This window comes from Gymnodraco acuticeps, unplaced genomic scaffold, assembly GCF_902827175.1.
Source record: "Gymnodraco acuticeps unplaced genomic scaffold, fGymAcu1.1, whole genome shotgun sequence".
Classification (NCBI taxonomy): Eukaryota; Metazoa; Chordata; class Actinopteri; order Perciformes; family Bathydraconidae; genus Gymnodraco; species Gymnodraco acuticeps.
In genome coordinates this window covers 1,018,070-1,043,329 of record NW_022990391.1, presented here as the reverse complement: position 1 = coordinate 1,043,329, position 25,260 = coordinate 1,018,070, and the positions used below count along the sequence as shown (strand labels likewise).

The 25,260-nt window shown below is 42.6% G+C and overlaps 1 protein-coding gene across 2 annotated transcripts in view; it reads right to left on the bottom strand.

Moving 5' to 3' along the window:
• wdr17 (WD repeat domain 17) overlaps window positions 1-25,260 on the bottom strand; it is a 37,489-nt gene that overhangs the window by 4,187 nt on the left and 8,042 nt on the right. Inside the window, exons 8-28 of one of the 2 annotated variants that reach the window (XR_004569815.1) lie at window positions 17,461-17,648; window positions 17,200-17,368; window positions 16,643-16,734; window positions 15,493-15,575; window positions 15,271-15,357; window positions 14,632-14,796; window positions 13,792-13,907; window positions 13,119-13,205; window positions 12,495-12,644; window positions 12,291-12,421; window positions 11,501-11,626; window positions 10,984-11,139; window positions 9,786-9,850; window positions 9,059-9,191; window positions 8,877-8,965; window positions 4,021-4,120; window positions 3,760-3,899; window positions 3,185-3,296; window positions 2,910-3,051; window positions 2,427-2,524; window positions 556-657 (exon numbers count right to left, since the gene is read on the bottom strand). Coding sequence is in view for 1 of the 2 variants with exons in the window: in XM_034224482.1 (XP_034080373.1) it covers window positions 556-657; window positions 2,427-2,529; window positions 2,910-3,051; window positions 3,185-3,296; window positions 3,760-3,899; window positions 4,021-4,120; window positions 8,877-8,965; window positions 9,059-9,191; window positions 9,786-9,850; window positions 10,984-11,139; window positions 11,501-11,626; window positions 12,291-12,421; window positions 12,495-12,644; window positions 13,119-13,205; window positions 13,792-13,907; window positions 14,632-14,796; window positions 15,271-15,357; window positions 15,493-15,575; window positions 16,643-16,734; window positions 17,200-17,368; window positions 17,461-17,648 (2,536 nt within the window). In the remaining variant the exon portion in view is untranslated. Of the gene's footprint in view, window positions 1-555; window positions 658-2,426; window positions 2,530-2,909; window positions 3,052-3,184; window positions 3,297-3,759; window positions 3,900-4,020; window positions 4,121-8,876; window positions 8,966-9,058; window positions 9,192-9,785; window positions 9,851-10,983; window positions 11,140-11,500; window positions 11,627-12,290; window positions 12,422-12,494; window positions 12,645-13,118; window positions 13,206-13,791; window positions 13,908-14,631; window positions 14,797-15,270; window positions 15,358-15,492; window positions 15,576-16,642; window positions 16,735-17,199; window positions 17,369-17,460; window positions 17,649-25,260 lie in introns of both variants that reach the window. The other variant, XM_034224482.1, reaches the window with a different exon arrangement.

The following is a 25,260-nucleotide window of genomic DNA, read 5'->3' as shown; positions in this document are numbered from 1 at the left end:
CTTGGCGGACCGATTATTGTTTCTTATCAATAAATGATTTAATTTCTAGTTGCTGTGTGGCTTTTGTTAGACTTGCCATGTATATGTAGTAACTGTTTCATGGCGACGTTGTAAAACACTGAATCACCATCCCTCACGGCCTAATGCGTATGTAGTGTTGAACAGGGAGATGAGAAGCATTTACTTCATCTTTACAACTTCAGAAAAACGTTTTATACTAAGTACACACATACACCATCAAGTAATTGCTTTTTCAAATGCATATTGCTAGATATTGTTTTAAAATATTCTAGCAATATATAGACAATTTAAATACATATTAATGGCTTATTCTGCATGTCCTAAGTATGTATGCTGCGTGTATTTTGTTGTCTAATGTATGTATAATGTATAATGACATTAAACTATTCTATTCTTATTATAAAACTATGAGGCAACCAAGAGATAGAAGCATTATTATTTATTATGATTTTCCTATATACACTCGTAAACCAGCACTCCTTCTCCAAACAAACACACACACACACACACACAAACACACAATTGTGTATCTACCTGGTGTATTCGTAGAGGGCAGGAACGATGCTAGAGTACTGTCTTCTAATGGCCTGCAGACCTCCAATATATCCACACAGGATCAACAGCTCACTGCGGACTCTGCACACACACACACACACACACACACACACACCATAAGAGATAAAGGAGTGATTATAAAGTATTTAATTGTCTTGGGACAAAACAGCAAAATAAACATGATTAAAATTACAGCGTTGAGCTGTTGTCCGCACGTCGACGTGTCACGCAGGTGTTTTCCGGACTCGGCCGTTGGCAAACGTGGGAAGTTTCAGGCCGATCGGACAACATACATGGGAGTTACAGCAGTATCATAAACATTGTGTTTGATGGCGAGTGATCTGTCGCCATGGCAACGGCATTTTATGACACCCCATAATACGCCTAGATGTGTTGAGGGCTACATCGTTATCAAACCTGTTAAGTTTTGGGCCATTGGGAGCATGTTCAACGGAGTTATGAGAAAACCGTGTTTCATCGCGAGCATTGTGTTACCATGGCAACGGCATTTGACTAAATCTCAAAACTGACACATATATGTCTTTAGAGCTGTACCGTTAGCACACGTGAAGTTTGAACACTTATTGACCATTTACACAGGAGTTATAGTAATATCGTGCTTAACGGTGAGGGATGCGTTGCCATGGCAACAGCTTTTGAGGAAAACGTACTATTGTCATATTGAGGTGTTGAGGGCCGGACCATTTTTTATGTATTTATTGTCAAAGCATTTAATGTATTCATTGCTATCTGGATGTTAAGAGCATTCCATGGAATACAACAAAACGTTTTTCTGAAGCGAATTACCTACGCTACCTTTAACTGTCTTCTGAAGTCTGGTGCTCTTTTTACCATTTCCATAGGAGTTACAGCGACATCGTGTTTTTTAGTGGGGGATGCGTTGCCATGGAAACGGCATATGGTGAGATCTCAGATTTTACGTAGAGCTGTTGAGGCATGGACCGGTGATATACAAGTGAAGATTAGGGGATTATGGGACCGTGTCCATTGGAGTTACAGCGACATCGTGTTTTATGTCGAGGGATGCATTGCCATGGTAACGCCACATTATGTATCATCAGATTTGACATAGAGCTGTTCAGGGCTGCAGTGTTAACCATCATGTGATGTGTTGTGGCGTTCTGAGCATGTCAGTTGGAGTTATGACAACATCGCGTTCCATGGCGAGGAATCGCCTACTATCGAGCGAACGCGAAATTCGGCACCAAATTACGGCTCTGCCGTGCGGAAAAAAAAGAGTTCCGTGATTTCTCGAGACGCTACCCGACGAATTTGGAGTCTATCGGATAAAATCCCTAGGAGGAGATATTTGAGTACGGAGGACACCAAATAAAAAATGGCCGACTTCCTGTACGTTATACCTCTCCAAGAGGTTTTTTTGTTCGTCTCTGCACCCTAGATATACGTAGCGAGTTTCGTTCGTTTACTTGAAAGTTAAAGTGGGGGAGTTTACATTAAAACCGGAAGTGGGCGTGGCCTACGCAATTTTTGACGCAAAGTTCCGGAACCAATTACACATCCCAATTTTCACGAGTCCTGACGCGCGTGCAACATTTGGTGAGTTTTCACATGTTGCGGGGGTCAGAAGTGCGCGCAATGTATTTATAATAATAAAACGCCAGCGCCCATGTCACTAGAATCGTGCGGACCATCCGCCGTCATGATTTCGGAACCTTTTCTGTGCTTTTGCTGGTCGTTTTCCCTGTTTTATGTGTGTTTCGCAGGTTTACGGCTCGCTGTGCGAGCGATTACAATAGGGTCTTCGCCGACCTCTGGTCTCAGACCCTAATAACTGTTAATAGTAATAATGAGATAATACATGATCTTACTCTGTCAAATTGGCCATGGTGAGGCAGTCGGTTCTGATGTAACTCATCAGGTCCAGGATGGGCTGAACATTGTCCACTGTCCAATCAGACCCAGCCAGCTGTTCTGGTGGGGAGGAAACAGGGAGAGATAATAGTCAGTGCTTTTTGAGGACAAAAACAGTAGTACATTCAGATTGTTTTATTTAGTTTGACACATTAAGAAGATATTGTTTTAACTAACTTAATTAGATATGCATATATATTAGTAATTTGTGAAAAATGTATTGATCGTACACTGTATTTCAAATCAAATCAAATAAAGAGTGCAGATTTCTTCATAAATTGGTTTGGAAGCTGCTTATTCCTAGATTACACACAAACATTGTCAATCACACCGACTGACGGCATTAAAATCGTACTATTAGAACACACTACGCTACCATATAATAGTGAGGATATGATATCATATAGGTAACCACACACAGCCAACAATAAAACAAATACCTTTAACGTGATCCAGACCTATCCACAGAGCCTTCTCAGGTTCAGAGCTCAGCAGGTGGAATTTAACTGCCAACAACAAATCTCCTTCACATATGGCTGCTTCTGCCAAGGACTTACAATCCTCCAATGAAGGCAGACCGCACTTGAATGACAAACAACACATAATGCTTGTCACTATAATCATCACACATAATATCATCAATATCAGACATGGAGTCTCTCTTTTATTTCCTCCACAACATGTCTTAGATGTACCTGAATGAGTGCCAACTCACCCTCTTATGAAAGAGATTGATTTCTGCAGGGCTTCCTGGGTAATATGCACACAGCTTAGCCAGTAAAATGTCATTGTCAGGAATCATTTGCACTAGGTCAGCCGAGAGCTCCCTGAATGTAAACAAGGCACAGATGAAAGTTTCTTCTTGATGGTGTTTAGAAGCAGCCGCTGTCAGTGTTTGATGAGCACAGGTGGAGCACCCTGCTCTTCCACAGGCACACATTGAGAAATGCAGATCTGAATTCTGGCTGACTAATAAAGTCCAAGCCAAAAATTGTTTGGCAGTCAAAGGGCTAATGCATAAACTTCATCACGGATCATCATGTGTCATTATGCAATGTCCAACATAGCCCGTAAAGAAATAACGGTTTTCAGCTAGCTGGATATGAGCAACATGGGGTTTGCAACAAACTAAATTAAATGTAACATTTTACATTACAACAACATCACAACATTTTGAAGGATTAAGTAGCCCAAAGAAGCTAAAACTGGTTTGTTTGGATCAATACTAAGATATACAGAGGAATAATGAATGTTACACACAATGGTGCACATGCATGGATGGAGACGTACCATGTAGGTGTCATCATGTACTTCCTGGCCAGGAGTTCAAGACAGTATGCAGTGCTCTGGTTGGCTGCCTCTCCAAGGACTATACCCACACATGCAGCCAACTCCAGCTCATTACCTCGGATATGACTTGACATGGCTAACTAAAACACACACACACACACACACACACACACACACAAACAGACAATATTTTTGTTTTAATCCGCTTTCTCAGAGAAATATTAAAACTAACAAATGCAAATCTGCTGCAGGTAAGCGCACCTTGATGTTGTCCACAGCGAGGTGGCAGCATGCAGCCAGAACGGAGCATCCATCCTGGAAGTACCACTCAGCGAGTTCCTTACAGACCTTATGGAGGAGACTGGACAAACAAGCCAATATAGCCAGGGACTTTTATAAATACATCTCATCTCCTCATCTCATTTTAGAGAGCATTTAAATGAGACTAAACATTTCCTAGAGGTCCACTCTAATTGGGAGTTACAAGTGAAGTTAGAGACTCTGAATGGACCACAGTCAGCAGGACACGTACCAGCTGAAGTGAAAGTGAGCATAAGTTTAACCAAACATGACAAAAACTGTACCTGCTACCTAAGACTAACACTAAGAAGTGTTGCTAACTATTTTAATTTAGATATGATTCTCTTCTTTAAATTAATATTTACAATAACAGTTTGATCCCTCGTGTTTTGGAAAGACAATTCTGCAATTGTTTGCCATGCGATGAAAAAAGAATAACTTGTCAAGGTAGCTACCAAGGATATTTCATTAAAAAGTCAGCTGTGTGTGTGTGTGTGTGTGTGTGTGGTGTGTGTGTGTGTGTATGTGTGTGTGTGTGTGTGTGTGTGTGTGGTGTGTGTGTGTGTGTGGTGTGTGTGTGTGTGTGTGTGGGTGTGTGTGTGTGTGTGTGTGGTGTGTGTGTGTGTGTGTGTGTGTGTGTGTGGTGTGTTGTGTGTGGTTGTGTTGTGTGTGTGTGTGTGTGTGTGTGGGTGTGTGTGTGTGTGTGTGTGTCAACAGTACTCCCTCCCATCCCGTCACATATTGACGGACGGGTCAGGGCCCCTCCCCGTCGCTATGTGACCGTACAGGGTACCCCTTGCCCGTCAGGGCTTCTACGGGCAGGGCGTCCCATAGGACCTTCATAGACCACGTGATCAACAAAAATGGCCGACCTTCGTGTTATTCTCGGTGGAAAAGGCCTATTTTAAGGTTCATTGGCCAATAAAATGCGTTTTGATGTCATTTGATGCGATTAATATGAGTTGTTATTTCTGATTATTTGTGCAGTACATGTACATGATGTTTAGTTTGCTAGTTATGACGAAGATTACTTCATGAATGTGTACACATTCATGGTTGCTAAGGTGGTTGCTATGGACGCTACAACAGCTCCCAGACCACGTGATCAACAACAATGGCCGACCTTCGTGTTATTTTCGGTGGAAAAGGCCTATTTTAAGGTTCATTTGGCCATTAAAATGCGTTTTGATGTCATTTTATGCGAGTAATGAGTTTTTATTTCTGATGATTTGTGCAGTACATGTACATGATGTTTAGTTTGCTAGTTATGACGAAGATTAATTCATGAATGTGTACACGTTTTTTTGGTGGAAATGTGTTTTTTCACAGCAAAGTCACCCTCTGTACTTGGATTTATTGGGAGAATCTAAAGGCAAGAACATCCCAAATATTCATTTAGGTCTTTATTTTAGACCTTTAGTGTTGCCGTCTGTGAGGAAAATAAATGGGGCTCAGAGCCTCGTATTTTTAAAATCTTTTTTTCCTTCTAATTTGTTATTGTTTTCAAAATAGCACACTGTTATTTACTCACCAATAACACACAATTATCCTTGCTTTTATTTATTGGTTTAATTCCATAATCTCGGGCTTTTTTGGCGTCCGTCAGGAACTGAATTTCAAAATAAAAATAACCGGAAACAGACGTAGGCATTTCGAGCGATTACCCAAGATCCTCAGCTACGCTGATTGGATGTTTTAGCCGCAATGCATGCTGGGATTTGGTGTTTATATTATATGAAATCCGGAAAACATTTTTAAAATAATAAAATAATACTTAATTCCGAGCGCTCTTGCTTTTCTCTTTGAAAGTCATCACATAACGGCATTGTAATACACGGTTCGGCTGCATTACATATTACAGATCTGCCGTAGTTCTTTATTTATAGAGCCCTGATGAGAAGACCTTTGGAAAAACTGAAGAAATGCCGCCGAAACTGAATACTTGACGTGGATCATAAATATTTCAACAATTAAACAACATCTTCAATTTCTCTTCACACAATACGTCTCCTTGCAGTATCAACACTAATTCGGCTGACTTTTACATTTGATATAATTCATAGATAGGTTATATTTACACCATAACGGTGCACAGCTTATATAAAAGGATTTGTAGTTTTTAAAGATATTACTGATTTGAATTGGATTGCATTTTGAATGTAAGAATGTAAATACTGAGTCTGAAATAGTATAGCAATTTGCTGTAAAATGATGTGAAAGCATGAATAAAACTACACATCTTCAGATGTTGTACATACAAGTGTCCAACACTAATAATACAAAGTTATTATGGCTGTGTGTACCTTGTGTGCACCGCCTAGTGGTTAAAGCACGTTATTGAATTATTGTTTTTATGTGTTTTATTTGTTTAAAAAAATATTAAGAGTACATACTTTCATAGGGGGAAAAGTATAAATATAGAATATAAACAATCAAGAAGATACTATAAGTGATCTCTACAATAAAACAGTTTAGTGCAGGATGTACAACGATATTAATAGGAGGATGTGCAAAACAGAAAAACGAATTAACCTTTATTTAAACATTAAATAACACTTTAGGTTAAGGTCTTCTTTTAAATAAGAAAAAACATTGGGGGTATCTACAGATAAATATTAAGCCTGACAAAGTACTTAACGTCTAATATATTGCTTTCCTGCAATGTTAACTATGTTGAAGCACTTATTTTAACTGATATTATACATATGGATTATACTCGTATGTATGTAGATAGAATAAGAAATGTGCAGAATATGACAGTTTAATGGTGGAGGGACACACATATTGATAGATGTCTTGTAATAAACTGTTGATTGCATAACTACACCGTAGCTGTGTATATGATATCATATGTCAATAAACCTTTGAAAATCTTGAAAGGGATATGCAAAATAGCCATAATATACAGTCTTTAATTAACTATTAGTAGAGAATAACGAGTAATTAATATACTTTATTACTCGTTTCCATTCATGTCAATTGCAGATACATGTTTAGTCTTCTCAAGCACCAACTATCAAATATCTCTCCTGATTGTTGGCACTTGACAATCACCTTACCTGAATTTTACTCAGGTGTAACTAAAGTCTGATTTAAGGGTTGTTTATATTTCACATCATTAATCAGAATCTGCAAAGTAACTAAAATAAGTGTAGTGGAGTAAAAATACCAGGTTAACCTCTGAATTGTAGTTGAGTAGAATTACAAAGTAACAATGAGCTGTCATGTGGGTATATATTAATGCTATATATTAATGCTGCGCATTATGGACAGCGATTTTCACCCATTTATTAATTATATGTTTTACATTTGATAACACCAATGTGTTTAATACTGGCAACTTCTAATTGTGGGGAAAACGTTCAGTAGAGACGTCCCATAGAACATTTTGCGAAACACAATAGTGTAGTGTATAGTTCTGGGGGGGCGTTCAATTCCAGTTTCGGATAGTCTGGCGTGGTTTCGTTCCATTTCAAACAGCTGTTTGACGCTCGTTGTAACCTTGGCGCACTGCCACTCCAACATCCAATCCCAGACCTTGAAGATTAATCACGGGGACTGTAGTCCTAAACGATAGCTGGGGATTATGGGTAGTGTCGTGTCTTCGGCAATCCTAAACTCAAAAATGTTGACAATCGCAATGATGCTCGAAATGTCCCTTATAGGTCTACGTCTGTTTCCGGTTATTTTTATTTTGAAATTCAGTTCCTGGCGAACGCCAAAAAAGCCCGAGATTATGGAATTAAACCAATAAATAAAAGCAAGGATAATTGTGTGTTATTGGTGAGTAAATAACAGTGTGCTATTTTGAGAAGAATAACAAATTAGAAGGAAAAAAAGATTTTAAAAATACGAGGCTCTGAGCCCCATTTATTTTCCTCACAGACGGCAACACTAAAGATCTAAAATAAAGACCTAAATGAATATTTGGGATGTTCTTGCCTTTAAAATTCTCCCAAAAGTCCAAGTACAGAGGGTGACTTTGCTGTGAAAAAACACATTTCCACCAAAAAAACGTTAGCAACCATGAATGTGTACACATTCATGAAGTCATCTTCGTCATAACTAGCAAACTAAACATCATGTACATGTAATGCACAAATAATCAGAAATAAAAACTCATTAATCGCATAAAATGACATCAAAACGCATTTTAATGGCCAAACATGAACCTTAAATAGGCCTTTTCCACCGAGAATAACACGAAGGTCGGCCATTGTTGTTGATCACGTGGTCTGGGAGCTGTTGCAGCGTCCATAGCAACCACCTTAGCAACCATGAATGTGTACACATTCATGAAGTAATCTTCGTCATAACTAGCAAACTAAACATCATGTACATGTACTGCACAAATAATCAGAAATAACAACTCATATTAATCGCATAAAATGACATCAAAACGCATTTTATTGGCCAAATGAACCTTAAAATAGGCCTTTTCCACCGAGAATAACACGAAGGTCGGCCATTGTTGTTGATCACGTGGTCTATGAAGGTCTATGGGACGCCCTGCCCGTAGAAGCCTGACGGTCAAGGGGTCCGCTGTCCGCAATGAAGGTCTATGGGACGCCCTGCCCGTAGAAGCCTGACGGGCAAGGGGTACCCTGTACGTCATATAGCGACGGGGAGGGGCCCTGACCGTCCGTCAATATGTGACAGGATGGGAGTGAGAACGTGTTGGTGTGTGTGTGTGTGTGTGTGTGTGTGTGTGTGTGGTGTGTGTGTGTGTGTGTGTGTGTGTGTGTGTGTGTGTGTGTGTGTGTTTGTGTGTGTGTGTTGTGTGTGTGTGTGTGTGTGTGTGTGTGTGTGTGATTTACCTCTGGTATTGTTGTGTGCTATCCACATCATTAGTTGTGTGGTTCACTGTGGAGCTGTGCGGTGCACGAATGTTCCCTTCGCAAGCTCCCTAAAAATATAGAACATCATATCCTCTTTATTCATGTATTCATGCAGACTTAAAGAGAAAAGCTGTCCCCCGTCATTGTGTCCCCCCCCCTACCTGTGCTATCATCAAGGCTTCCTGAAGCTGTCCTCTGCCAGTGAAGAAGCTCACCAGTTGTTCTATGTCTCCTGTGGCGATGCCGTATGGGATAGCATCATCGTTATCCTCAGCCATCAGCTGCTCAGCTCTCCTGTCACATGAGCAATCACAATTACATACCATAAACAGCACATAAAGATGTTGTCTCTGTATTCATATTTAAAAGAAATAAGATGGCACACTTAATAACTGAATTTACCATTCAAGATTGATGTTAGTATTAACACATAATAAGGTTTTATAAGAGCTTATCAGAATACCTTTTGACTAACGCTCGTTACAGAGTGTTTCCCTGTAGGCTGCATCTTGTTGGTTATTGTTGAGGACAGAGTTAGTGCTTTCATTATGATGGCTTAACATATGACCTGATACTAGTGACAGCCTCTGAGGTTATCAGGTCTCTGTTCTGAACAATGTCTTTGTATGCAAGGTTTTCACATTGGATAGCATTGCACTATTCAAGTGTTGCTCTTATTTTGCCACCTCTTTTGATCTAAGGTTGGGGTTAGTAGCATTGCTCAGTGATACACACAGTGAGACAGTCGCGTCATGTGATTAGCAAACCTGTTTAACAGTCCTCCTAGCAGTTTACACGCTGAAAGACTTGTTTTTATTGTTGTTCGCTGACACTTTTATTGTTAGAAGCTGACAAATAAAGCTGACGAATCAACGTAACCATAGTTACCTCTGCATGAGATTCTTCCAGTATTTCATGGAGACTCCTGGAGCCACAGACAAGGCTTTCTCCCACTGAAAGAGAGGGAGTAAGGGCATTGTTATACTCAATCAGCCTCAGCTACATTTGCAAATCATTTCTTTCTTTTCATATCTATTTGTTTCTAACATTAGACTGAGTCGTTTGATGATGCTCAGACGTCTCTCTCATCACATCTTCTTCGTAGACATTTGAAAGTGTATTATGATAGTGTGAGGGTGAGGCCGTCTAAATCTTTCCTATGATATTGTCAAGATCTGTCTGTGTTGTGTTTTGTCTTGTCTTTTTCTGTCTTTGGTTTCCTGTTTTGTTTTGGAAAGTCTTCACCTCCTGTCTTGCCTGTTGCTGTCTGTCTGTTTTCCCTCCTACCTGATTACCCGATTGTGTTCACCTGGTGCCCCTGTGTTTTCTCCTCCCTCCTCACCTGTGTCTTGTTTGTGTGATTAGTCTTGTGTGTATTTAAGTTCTGGTTTTTCTGTCTGTCTTTGTCGGTTCGTCTTGTGTTATGACTTGGTCTTCGGTGAGTGTTCTGTTCTGTCTTTGTTTATCGTATAGCCTTGAAATAAAGGAGTTATTTTTGACACTTTAATCTGCATTTGGGTCCTGCTTCCTGCACACACCGTAACAGATATGACATAAGCCTGTCTTAGGGATAGCTCTGCCCTAAAAAGGCATGTATAGAAAATGCAGTGCTTACTTTTCAATGCTTACCTCTACTCATACAGCTCTCCATTCACTACTAGAGAACTGTGAGTACTATTCTCTCAATCTTTCATAAAGAGTTTAGACAGTATCTCTCTTATAACTATTCTTTGACCAAGGACTTTCTTGCAAATAAATCATATGTATCCATCTCAGTGATCCTCTGAACTGTCATATGTGCAGTATAAGCGCATATATGCTGATATAAATGAAGTCCTCGTTATCGTTTGCTGTGCTGCTCACAAATAGGTTTCCAATCATGCATAGACAATAATGTCTATTTGAATGGAGACCAGCAAATAGATGATTTGATATTGACTGATAATATTTAGTTTTGTTTAAAGTACAACACCATTTAGGTCGACATTGTATTAAAGCATCAAAAGGGAGTTATGTGGAGCCAGACAATAATTAAGGAGCACATTGTTGAATATTGAAATGGGTAAACACACACACACACACACACCTGTCCCAGCTCCACCATTAATTCGCAGTATCGTTGGACCTGTCCCAGTCTCAGGTGGATGTCTGCGGCTTCTTTCAGCCTCTCCTCTTTACTGGGGGCTCCGATCCCCCCTCCAAATTTAGACATCTTTACTATAGTGAGCTCCTGCGCTTCAGACTGAAAGAAAATAGAACAGGTCAAACTGGAGTGAAAACACTTGAAATACACTGAAACCTCTTGGACTTGGCCTAAAAAAGAAAGCTGCATTCAGTGTAGTTATGTAGTATTTAAATGAAGAGGATAGCATGATAAGTATGATAAGAAAGATGTAAATTGTATAAGTGGTCTTCTAGTTAAATCATGGCACTATGAACTAAATATAGTCCTGTATTATAATACTTTATTTCTTTTCATAATCTTTCATTATGTTCTTTATTTTCTGTATGTACTGTGCTCTGGCTAGTTACTGGGTCAACATGCATTTGTTTACATTAGTAGAACCATGCACCCGTTGAACAGTAACTCAGAGGATCCTCACCGTTTTAAACTTGAGCAGGTGCTTCATGTGCATCACCCCCCCGCTGTAGCTGGGAGGCAGCAACGAGTCGTCCTGCCCGCTGATCACAGACACCAGGTCCCACAGGTTGCTGCTGCCCCCTGGAGGCTGAGCAGGGAAATGTACACACAGGGTCAGAAATACAAGGAGTATTTAGGATGAGATAAGATAGACTTAGAAGCCATATAAAAAAGGAATGGATCCTTACAATATGCCAAATGACACAAATTCTATTGGAGAAAGTGTTTGGAAATACACTTTAATGTTATTTAGTAAAAACATTTTGTATAAGTTTATTATTTCTTGTGTTTAGTTGTAATATAATATTACAATATTTATACTAAAAACAGACAATCCCAAGTTTAACATAAGTAAACATAAGAAAAAAAGAGGGGGGGGGCTTTATGTTGACTCATTCAGATTCAACTAAGCTATTCTCTATGGGCTCTGGACAATGTGTTACTTTACTGGAGTAATGTCAATCAAATCTATGTTTATGGGCAAAATCTTCTCACAAGTCTTTGGATGTGAAAGATCATGTTTGATACACAGTACCAACCCAAGAGAGGACCTAAACAAATTAGACATTCAGATATATTTTAATTTGATATCGGTATTTATACACTGAATTCTAGATTTGTCCTATATGCTGGGCCCAGAATACGGTTAGTTGTTTATCAATAATAAATTAGGGAGAGTGTAAACATGTGTAGCAGCATAACATAATGCATGTTTGTACAATCTAAATGAAGAACGTTCAGAAAGCAGGTACCGAAAAGCACTCAGAGAACCAGCGCAGCTTCTTGGCCCTGGTGTCACAGCTCAGTTTATCCAGCTCCTGCTTGATGTCTCGAGACACTTTCCCACAGAGCAGCGGGGGGGCGCCGGGGACCATCGCTGTGTCTGCACACACACACAGGCAGCAGGGTTACAGGAGCTGTAAGGACAGAGGGCGTCCTGCAGGGCGGAGTCTGACCTGTGCTCCCGTTGATCCTGTCCCAGGGCTGCTCTGTGAGGATGTTCAGCAGCAGAGGGGCCACCAGGGGGGCGAGGGACCACAGCCGCACCGTGCTGTCCCTGCTGCAGCTCGCCATGGTGAAGGGGCGGCTCTGATGACATGTTAAACCTGCACACACACACACGTTTCAAAACATAATGTCGGCACTCGTGACTGCAATATTAAACTTTCTAAACCCGTCTCACAACATTTGAGGCTACAGCAGGGATACTATTACAGATCATCTAAAACTGAATAAATACATTATATTATATATTTAAAAAGACAATCATATAAATACATTTTAGTTTTTTGACTCATACAGTATATAAAATAATTCAGTCAATCCCGTTAGTATTGAATCACAGAAACAAAATAAATATATAAAGACTACAACTAAACTTAACCTAGCAAACACACTCATAAATAACTCAAACTAACATTTAATTTAAAAGTCAAAGCTAAAACTAAATCAAATCTCTGTCAAATTAAAAGCGATTATAAGCCTTGAGTACAGCATTCCATATCTCATTTGAATGGCCTGACTTCCGTGAAACTGGCAGTTTTCATCCCATTATTATAGCGGGGGGGGTTCAGTCTTACCGTACACATCAGCTCCGTGGTCGTAGACTGTATCTAAACATGTTCCATCTCTAGTGTCCCACACTCTGATCGTATAATCCCAAGACCCTACAAAATAAAACAACATTTCACACTGTAAAGAACAACTACTCTGACAGTGCAGTCCCATCACTGTGAAATGTAAAGTACATCACACAGTTTAAACACAGAGGCACTTCAAAGCCATATCAAAAGTTAATGTCATTTGTTGGTCAGGTGAATGGACTTTTGTCAACGTAAAATCAGCCATTTTAGCTATGTATTATTATGGATGCAACAAATGAAATGTCAGCTGGCTTTAGCGAATCATTAAGACATTCTCCTATTGTGCCATCATTGTTTTATTTAAACAGGAGGTAAACACATACAAAAGTGAATGTGTCGGCTCATAAGTAGGAGCATTTATATTCTGTAGGGCTGCCAATCTATGCTACTGAAGAGCCATGGCTCCTGCCTTTAAAATGATTGAAAGTAGGAGCCATGATGTTGACATTTTTAAATCATTGTAATTCATCAGCTACTTTTTCCCCTGTCAAATTCTACATTGCACTTTAGGGAGGTTCTAGAACTGAACACACATACACAATGACAACATATTGATTACAAATCAGTCGGTTTAAAAGAAGATTATTATAAACAATGTTAGTGACGCTACCTGAAATGAGGAGGTACGGAACCTCAGTGTTCCACAACAAGCCTCTGACCGGAGCTGTGTGCCCACTCAGCACGTTGATACAGGCGTCCTGTGTGTAGTCCCATATACGGACAGTCCTGCACACACACACACACACACACACACACACACACACACACACACACACACACACACACACACACACACACACACGCATTACATTGACTTACATCCATAACCAACACATTCCTAACCCTAACCAAGTCTTCACCCTAAAATGAATGATTCCCCTCATGGGGACCTCCATTTTGTCCCCATGAGGGAAGCCAGTCCCCACACGTGACTGTGTAAACAGATTTAGATCCCCACAAGTATAGTAATGCTAGGCCACACACACACACACACACACACACACTTTGTTACATGATTTTATTTAGATTTCATTTTTGAATATGTTATGCTTGTTTACTTTACTATGTAAATTGCAGGTTTATTTACATATGACTGTACTTTTAATAAATGCCGTGAATACATGTTGGATCCTGAATGTGTGTGTTTATTAAAAAATCATAATACAAAATAAAGGCCTGTTGACTTGCTGTGCTAAACATCTCCAATAACGGAACAATTATAAAATAACTTGGTGGCTGTAAAAAAAAAAATAATAAGATATCCTAAGAGTAGCATTTTGTAGTTCACACATTAAACTTTGTATTTTAGGTTTAATATTCAAATTGTATTCCTTTTTTTGCAAATTATCATTTGATGCAGCAGCAAGAACGATTCTTCATAAAATGTCCATATTATTCAAGAAAAAACAATACCTGTTCTTATTTCCCGTAGCTCTGTGTGTGTACTCACCCATCATCTGATCCAGAACACAGTATTCCCTCTCTGAGTGGAGACCAGCGCACATGGAAGACTTTGGCGAGGTGTCCAGTGAAGACCTTCAGAGGCTGGTCGGAGCTGGTGGCCAGGTAGTACACACGGACATTTTTATCCTCACAGCCTGTAGCGATCATGTCCCTGCAGGGGAGAGACAGGCAGGGGGAATTGTGAAACATCCAGACGGTGACTTAACACCTTCCATTTCTGACAGTAATAATGTGCTACAACATTTCTATAGACATGGTGTAGACAGTGGTCGGATTTTACAGTGACATCAGCTGTTCACCCCAGCTGTTCAGTGTGACTGTTTGGTATGAGAGTAGGTATGAGAGGAGAATAGAGACACTACATATATGTAGAGTCTCTACATGCTTTACTTTGATTGGGCTTCTTTTTTATATAATCCTGCTTTGTTTAACTAGTAATATCTTGTCACTATGTTTTAATCGTTGAAAAGAAGTTGGTTTTTCATTTGATGTATGTCAGGTCCAGCTGTATTTAAACTGTTGAAATGATTCAAAGCAGTAAAGAAAAGATTATTAGATCTAATAACATGGAGAATGCATGATCCCCCCCCCCCCCAAGTAAGGCGGCTGTGGATTGATGTCCTACTTGTTGTTCTGGCTCCAGTCACACCCAAACACCGCAGCAGGATGTTTGTACTTATGGAGGATTTTACCATCGATGGTCCGGATGATACTGTTTTCAAAACAATACACAATATGTAAACCTTTATATGAAGGACAGATATATATATATATATATATATATATATATATATATATATTGGCAATAGAACAAACTTTAGCCGGAACAGGGAGGATGAGGACTTACCAGAATCCATCTCCACTACAGGTAGCAATCCTCTTGGAGTCCTTATGGCTCCATGATATGCAGAATATACCATTCTTACCATGCTGAAGGAGGACACAGAGGTTGTCAATGCGCACACCATAATACCATCATCTTAATAAGTTGAAGTTACATGTTTCACAAAATAATTGTTGGCAAGGATAGACTAATCACTACTGGCGCATTTCAACTGCAGCACCTAGCACGGCTTAGTACGGTATGGTTAGGCCTTGGTAGGCCAGGCTCCCTTTAAGCTGTGTTCCCATCACAGTTTAGTAACAGGGGTAGTAACTATAGTAACGCAGTGTAGGCGGGCCGATCGGCTGTTCGGCGGGCGGAGCGAAGCTGCGTAAAACTGCCGTGACGTCATCTTCAATGTGAACCACAAAACCAAAACCTCAGCCGTTAGCTGTTAGCACTCAGAGCTCACAGCTCCTCATATCTGTTCAGAAACTAGACAAAAGTTAAACAAGTACAAACCACAGACTGCCTGTGTCATGGCGAATACAGTCGCTGGTTTATTTATGTCTGTATAGGCCGTTGTTGTGAGTGTGGACGGTCGGAGCATATACAACGTTAGCTTAGCCAAGCTCCATTTAGAAAACACGCATTTTAAAAGGTTTTCGCCTGCCGTCTGTCTGCAGACAAGTATCAGTATGTTGTTACTTCGGCATCATTTTGAAACGCGTATTACAATGAAATCACGGTCAAATATGTTCATCTTATTGTAGTTGTAGCCCCCTTGCCAGCGATTCTCTCTGACCATTCAGCAGTCGAGAGTGTTTACGTCACTGGTTTAGCATATTCAGCCCAGTTGTTGGCCCGGTAAGAACCTCGATTTTGGAGGGCCAGAAAAAAGCCCTGAGTACTACCCCTAGTGGAAAAGCAAAAAAAAGCGGGCCTGGTTTGGCCCGGCCCGCTTAAACTGTGCTACGTGCTGCAGTGGAAAAGCGCAATTAGAGAGCAAACTCTCTAGCTGGTATGGAAACAACCCTTTTCAGAGTGTCAGTAGAAGAAAAGGAGAAGACAGCAGCAATACTGTAACCTGTTGAGCGTAGTGGTACACTGTCCTTTTTCCATACACTAATGCTACAGGGACTCAGCTTGAAGTCATTTTTGAAGTCACAGTAACCTCATTAAAGCGAGTGATGATCTTTCCTTTCCTGACGTCCCAGATGAACGCTCCATTACGAGACGTTGCGCCTGCTATGCAGTTCAGATCTCCTTCAAAACACAAAGGTCACCACATTTCACATTAGACACAGATGATGCACTTTACTAAACTGTTGGGATGGGAACAAGGGGCAACCTCTGAGTCTGGAAAGTAAAGCAACACATGGCCAGCAGGGGTGACTCCATTGGTAAAAAAAACATTGATTGTATAAAAGACTGTGAGACTTCTCAGTGAATCTTTTCCTAAATAGTTGATCTCAACCCAGATGAAGTCTCCTTCATTACAGCATGATTCAGGATTATGGCATTTATTTAGTAAATCTTGTTCAGCATTCAGTTGTACTTTGACCCTCTCGGTCACTTTTGGTTCCAAAAGGCAACAACGGCCAAGTGCCAAACTCGAGGTTACAAAGCTGTAGTGCACACACAGTGATGTCACCTGACATGTTTGTGCATGTGTTTTGTGGGCTGCTAACATCAGATTGGATTCTGTATGTGTGTGTGGAGTGTATCTACCTGGAGCCCAGGACAGTGAGTATACCACTCCTTCGTTGCCAGGCGAGGTGTAAACTGCTGTCAGAGTGTTTGTGTCCCAGATTTTGATGGTTCCATCAAAGCTAGCAGTGGCCAGCAGGTTGGGGTCGTCTGGCTTAAACTTACAGTCAAAGATAGTCTCTACATGCCCCTGGAAACAACACAACACGGTTTGATTCTGTTCACTCAGTCATATGTAAGCATGTGTAAGCTGTTACGTTTACAAAGAAGGTTATAGAATACCAAGTCTCGTAGGAAGTCCCACTTCTTGGCCCCCATGTCATATAGCCCCACCCCACCATCCATGAAACAGCACACAGCATGGCCCGGAGGCAGAGAGAAAGACCGGTTCTGGGACAGGGTTGGGGGAGGGACAGCCTCACTGGTGGAACTGGTGTGCTGACTTTTACTGGGAGAACAGGAACTCTGAGCTTCAGACGGGAGGGGTGAGAAAACATATGTTGTGTTGTTGTAGAAAAAACAGTCTGAACCTAACAGAGTAGAGCTAAACAAAAGGTGCCTTACAGGATAAGAAAGAAGTACTTGTAGTAGTTATACCAGTATAATAGTAATATCCAGACAGAGAACATTTAAGAACAAATATGTTTGTATTGGTGGCTAATACACAGCTGTCATCTAGAACAGTGGTTCTCAACCTGTGGTACACGCACCACTGGTGGTACGCCAGCTCCCGCTAGTGGTACGCGGAGGGATTTTTTATTATTATTTTATTATATTTAACCTTTATTTAACCAGATGAAAACATTGAGAAAAAAATCTCATTTACAATGCTGACCTGGCCAAGAAGGCAGCAACCTTACACGTTCTTACACATAACACAGCCACTACATTGTGCACATTTGGGACAGTAAGGTGCACTACTTATTACTGCAAGAGCAGCTGGTGGTAAGGACCTCAGACAACTTCAATTTAAAACAGGCTATAGCAGGCATGGGCAAACTAAGGCCCGCGGGCCATATAGGCCTACGGTCCATTGGGCTTTTGGATCCGGCCCGCTGGATTGGTACAAAATTGTCCAAATTATAGTAAAGACCGCATTCATTTTGCCTTTTTCCTGCAATACCCGACATTTCAGTTGATCCCACTAGATGGCGCACTCTAGACACAATTTACCTTTGCTGGAGTCTGGTCTATTCTCTCAGCTGGCCCCACTCGGCAACCCGGCAAGATCGGCGAATACAAGTTGTAACAAGCAGTAGCGCTGAGCAAAGTGACTAGAACGCGACCACACACTTATAAAAAACACTTACCTAAAAAACACTTTTTTCAAAGTGGGTGGAGACGGTTGGAGCAGCTACTCAGAATGGTGATGAGGGTTATTTTGCCTGGACGACCGGCTGTGGCTGGCTCGCTCCAGGGAAGAAGCGGTTTTTCAGACGATACAGTTCGTATCTCATCTGTCAAGCCTGGGTTTCATTATCAACTGGAAGAAGAGCTGTCCTCTTCCCTCCCAGACATTTAACTGGGAGTGGAATTGAACTCAGCCCGCATGAGAGCGCGACTCTCATAGCAGAGAATGGAGAAAGTGACAGCTCTCCTCCGGTGCAGCTGTTAACCTGTCGGTTAGCAGGCAGCACGGTTTTTCCTCTGTCCCAGATGTGCCTACTACACACGGTCGTAATGAGCCCAGAGCTGTTATTACGCACTGTGTGAATAGCACTGCACACACCTCCGCTCATTCCTCAGCAGGTTTGAGCGTGAACGTGCCTCAATGTCCAGTTTACGAGCCTTCTCCTAAACAAAGACAGGATGAGAGCCGGTGTGAGATGCAGGGTGTGGAGGCCCCCTCGCAGCCTTTTCGTTCCGGGCCCCTCTTGGGTTGCTTCACGGGCAACGGCGGCGAGGGCTCTGACGTGGCTCGTCACCATGACAACCACAGCACATCCAGAGCAGGTCGTGCGCTCTCAGAGTATTACTCAGAGTGGCGACGCGCGTGTTCGATGGACAGATGGATAATAATAAGCAGCAAGGCTCACCGGTTAAGCCGGCTGCCCCTGACCTGTCGGTTATAGGCAGCATGGCTCGCTGCATAAACCGGCTGTCTTTAAAAACCTATTGGCGGGGCGGTGACGGCCCTCTCTGTGAGGCAGCTGTTAGGCAGGATATCAGCTGGTCACGTGGTGATCCCCCTGGGTCTCCTTCACAGTGAGGAGACTCCAGAGGTGGTCTATTTGCCTGCGTATCGACCCCGTGCGTCAGAGGAGACGCATGGTGTGCATTCCTCCTTCCGTGGGTTTGGATTGAACCCACTGGAAAAATCTCCACGTCAGTGGGGGTGCCCCTGAGCAGAGTGACGTCACACACCACAGTGTTCACAGACGCATCTCTCGCAGGCTGAGGAACGTGCATGTCGCAGGCAGTGGGGGGACAGTGGCCGGGTCACATGTCTCTCCATATAAACGTGCTGGAATTACTATATGGAAAGTGCTCCAGCACTTCGTCCCGTTGCTGTACAATCAACATAATAATAATAATAATAATAATTTCAATTTATATAGCGCCTTTCACGAAACCCAAGGACGCTTTACAATGGGAAGTAACAAAACAAAAAGTAATAATAAAGAGACATAGGCTGAAGAAAACAAAAACAGGAACAGGTTGCTGAGTACTGTATATTAGTTGAGGCCAAAGGCCTGAGTGAACAGATGGTGTTTGAGGTGTTTTTTGAAGGTGTCCAGAGTGTCTGCATTCCTGATTGCACAGGGGAGAGAATTCCAGAGGGTGGGGGCTGCGACACTGAAGGCTCTGTTGCCAAATGTTTTCAGCTTGGAGCGCTGGATGGAGAGCAGCCCTTTGTCAGAGGACCGCAGGTGACGAGAGGGGGTGTAGGGCTGAAGGAGGTCAGAGATGTATGGAGGGGCTAGGGAGTGGAGAGATTTGTAAGTTAGCAGGAGGAGTTTGTACTGGATGCGTGACTTGACCGGGAGCCAGTGAAGGTGGATAAGGGTAGGGGTGATGTGATGTGATGTGATGTGTTGATTCGAACAGACAACAAAGCAGCGGCGGCCTACATAAATCGCCAGGGAGGTGTTCGATCAGCGCAGCTGCGGAACACACATCCTACACAGCCAAATGGACAATGTTCCGTTTGGTGTGCAGGGAAAAGCCTGGACCCCGTTACGGGCCCCCTGCCTCGTGCTGTCGTTCCTCCAGCTGTTGCTGGACAGGAATTTGACCTATAGCACGGTCGAAACATATGCTGCTGCCATTTCATCTTGCCACGTAGTTTGGTGTCAGCACGGTGTTTAGTCACCCTCTGACAAAACGTTTTCTACAGGGAGCGCAGAGACTCAGACATGTGTCACGCGCTTTGACGCCTCAATGGGTTTTGGCTTTAGTGTTACGCGCACTGAGTAAAGCTCCATTTGAACCTTTAGATCAGGTTCCCCTGAAGTTTCTGTCAGCCAAAGTAGCTCTGCTCCTGGCTCTGACATCAACTAAAAGGGTGAGTGATTTGTCTGCTCTCTGTGTGGCTCCGTCATGTCTCCAGATCCAAGGAGATGGCAGCTCAGCTGTTTTGCGCCCTAACCCGGCTTTTATGCCAAAGGTGATCACAAGCTCGTTTAGATCCAGAGTGATCACTTTGGAGGGCTTCTTTCCTCCTCCTCACACATCAGAGGAGGAAGCCTCTGTCCCGCACGGCTGCTTTACGCAAATCCCAGCGTCTATTTGTGCATTATAGAGAGCACTCAATAGGGCAGCCTCTATCTGCACAGCGCCTGTCACACTGGCTGTGTGAGGCTGTGTGAGGCTGTGTCACAGGCGTATGTTTCCTCTGGGTTGGATCCGCCGGAAAACATTAAAGCGCACAGCACCAGGAGAATATCAACTTCTACGGCGTTGCACGGAGGAATGACAGTGGAAGACATTTGCATTGCTGCATCTTGGTCTTCACCCTGTTCTTTTATTCGTTTTTATTTGAGGGATGTCTCCCATTCCTCTCTGACACATTCAGTACTGAGTGTCCTGTCATAGTGAGTAATGTCGGGGGTTTTCAATTGCATGCCCTCTCTCCTGCCTGTCGGCACTTAGAGAGCGGCCTTTTGTTCCCCTCTCTTGATCGTTCCTAACAAGTGAGACTCGATCTCTCACTTGATACTTTTTATAAAAGACAGGTAGCCCGAGTAAGCCTACCTTCGTTCCCTGATGGAGAAATATTCATTTTTTAATGCTATATTCCCTGGGAAGGTGATGCTCCATTTACGCACGGCGAAATGGACATGGGTTATTAACTGAGTAGGTGTGTTTTGTGCTTCTGGTAACGGACGGAACCAGTGGGGCGTAGACTACATCCTGCTTCGCCCTTAACCCAATAGCGATAGCCTTAGAGGGCGAAGCCTTATACGATATAGAACTGGGGTTACGTAATGTAACCCAGCTTCTATGAGTATAGGCGCAGCCCTCTAAGATTCGGGCCCCACTGGTTCCGCGAATAGCTGAAGAAAAGCTGTTGGAGTGGATTGTAAGGCCTACTTCCTATTTATACGGAAGTGAGCCTGGAGGTGGGGCCCACGTCATAGGTGGGCGTGGAATAAGTCTGTCAGTGCTGCACACGTGCAGTGGGGATTACCCAATAGCGATAGCCTTAGAGGGCTGCGCCTATACTCATAGAAGCTGGGTTACATTACGTAACCCCAGTTTTCCTGTTGTTTTGTATTATTGCAGTTATCGGATGGAATCAATACATGGGCTACATGTGGCCATCACAAGTAAAATCATAACGAAAACTACGCCGGTAAAATATGCGTGTAGAAAACGGCTTATGCCACAATATGATAGCAACAAGTCAAGATAGTCTGATTAGCTAACATCACCTGTAGAATGCCAGAGAAACTTTCATAACAGCGTTGTGATGCCAAACAGCTTTCAGACTAAAACACATTCACTGATGGGGATGGGGGATATTTATCAGCTGCTTGTGTGACAGTTAGACAATGAAAACTTTGCAGTGGCCGCTGCCGCGAGTTAACGGGAGAATAAACTCCGGTAGACGAGCAGCACTGCAGCGGGCGGTAATGCAGCTGAACCACATTAATAAACAATGCACCACGGCACTCTGGAGAAAGGTACAATGTTGGAGAAGTAGTTATTTAATTGAATCTGGCTTCGTATAATTAAAAACTACCCGACGCTGTCCTCTATTGATGTTGTTGTGAGCGGTGTTGCGGAGAAAATCAGCGACGTAAAACGCTGTGTGGGTGATAAGAAGGCACGTAAACGGTTACGTCATGACACAAACGATGACGCAATAATTCACCTTTGAACCTAATTCACCTTTGAACCTGCATCTGTAACAATGGCCCAATCCCAAACCACTCCCTCGACCCTACCACTCCGTGACGGAGTGAACTCGTCTGTAGCCACACTCGCAGCTCAACGAGGCTCCCTCCTGTCAGATGGAGGGAGTAAATACAGCAGCAAGCTTTGGGACGGCCTCTCCTCTCTCCGGCAGAAACAGGAAATGCCGTAACTGTATGTAACAACGGTTTCAAATCAGCATCTCTTTGACAAAAAATGTAAATGAATAACTCAAATAAAACTCCAAACATCTTTCATTGTGTCACTTTTTTGTAAAGCTCTTTTAGTTTTAAACCTGATGTTTATAATCTTCTTAGTTTTTGCAACAGTCTGTAAATATACACAACTTTATAATAAAATGCACACATACCTTTTTCTAGACTAAACACAGGTACGATCCTCATTTAAAAACATATGAGGTCATCATGAGGTTGTTAACATGCAGTTTATCAGTGCCAGTGGATGTTTGCTGGAACTACTTGTTAACAGCTTGTTTCCTGACGGACACACACAGCGTAGAGACCGGTCAGGTAGAGACCGGTCTCAAGTCAGCACCGATGCAGACTCGGTGTTTGAGGGCTTGATAGCCCACTCCCCCTCCACACCGCTCCACACTCGTTGGTTTGGAACAGCACTTAATATGGCGGACCCTCCGTGTGAAGGCGCAAACGGAGGGGTAGGGTGTAGGGGTAGGGTGTAGGGGGCGGTTTTGGAATGGGCCAATGAGTGGACCAAAGAAAAGAAAAGTCAACATTAGAGGTTTCTCAATACTCAAATTTCCCCTCCTCGACTCCTCGACTCCTCGGTCCTCCGGTAGTGACCCGGAAATGAATTTCAGCACGCCATGTTGAAGGACATCTCATTTCTCTAATGGCGCGTTTCCACTGCAGGCCTCGCTCGGCCTCGCTCGGTTTGGTTAGGCCTTATTAGGCCCGGCTCACTTTAATGCTGCGCTTCCATTACAGTTTAGGAACTGGGGTAGTTACTATAGTAACGCAGTGTAGGCGGAGCCGTGACGTCGTCTTCAATGAGAGCCGCAGAAAAACAACACAGCCGTTAGCTCTTAGTACTCAGAGCTCACAGCTCCTCATATCTGTTCAGAAACTAGACAAAAGTTAAACAAGTACAAACCAAAGACTGCCTGTGTCATGGCGAATACAGTCCCCTGGTTTATTTATGTCTGTATAGGCCGTTGTTGTGAGTGTGGACGGTCGGAGCATATATAACGTTAGCTTAGCCAAGCTACATTTAGAAAACACGCATTTTAAAAGGGTTTTTCTCCTGCCGTCTATCTGCAGACTTGTCAAAGCATTAATTCATGGTTTTTACTAACCGGTATTAGTATGTTGTTACTTCGGCATCATTTTGAAACGTGTATTACAATTAAATCATGGTCAAATATGTTCATCGTGTTGTAGTTGTATCCCCCTTGCCAGCGATTCTCTCTCTAGTTTAGCATACTCAGCCCGACTCAGCCTGGTTGTTCCTGGCCCTAGAACCACGATTTAGTCGGGCCAGAAAAAAGGTGAAAAAGTAGCCCCGGGCCAAAACTAGGCCAAGTGGAAATGCAACCAAAAACGGGCCCCGCACGGCTCGGCACGCTTAAAGCGAGCTACCCGCTGCAGTGGAAACGCGCCATAAATGCACTTCGAGGACCGAGCATCGAGGAGCTCTAACCGAGGAGACACTGATGGCTCCTCCGCGGATGCATTTCCGGGAACGGTGGATGCACGGCCGGAGTTATCTCAGCCAATGACAGCTCTGCATGCATCCCTTGGATATTATTTTAGTAACTGCTTGAACGGCAACGCGATGTTTACAGTGAGAACAGCTGTGAGGTCCGTGCAGAAAGCAGAGCAGTGTGTATAATATATATCACTCAGTATAACAGGCCTACTCTCTTTATTTGCTGTAGTTTAGTAGATATCTACAAACAAAGAGTCGATCTTTTTCTAAGACCATTTAGTGCTTCACATAATAAAATACACAACGGCTGTAGCCTGATTATGCTTTAGGAGCTGTATGTGTGTGTGGTACAGTGTGTATAGGTGTGTGTGTGTGTGTGTGTGTGTGTGTGTGTGTGTGTGTGTGTGTGTGTGTGTGTGTGTGTGTGTGTGTGTGTGTGTGTGTGTGTGTGTGTGTGTGTGTGTGTGTGTGTGTGTGTGTGTGTGTGTGTTGTGTGTGTGTGTGTGTGTGTGTGTGTGTGTGTGTGGTTGTGTGTGTGTGTGTGTGTGTTGTACAGTGCGTAGATGCGGCGGACAGACGGGTCTCAGTTGGTTTGGTGTCCTCTGCTTACTTTTTAATACTGTAAATACAACTTTTGGCCCGTAATTTCAATTCCCCATTTCAGCGACCAGAGAGAGGGGGGGGGGATATATCCAGTCCCTCTGATTGTGTGTACGTTATTATGAAGTGCTCTCATACTTGTTTGTGAATCTTGAATTGGTATATATTTATATAAATATATTTGTGTGTGTGTCCTCATCTGCAGCCTGTTATTGTCTCATTATACCGCACTGTGAATGAATCAAAGTAAATAAATAAGTGGTCATGAACACATCTGTCCATCAGACAGAGGGCTGCTGTGCCTCCTGTCATCATTAATGGACGTCTCTTTAAAATGACGCTCAGAGGGAGAGGATGTTCTCATGTTCTCTAACCGCCTGCTGCTTCCCCTCCTCTCTCCTCGGTCCCCTCCTCAGTCCTCCGCTCGCATCTCCTGTG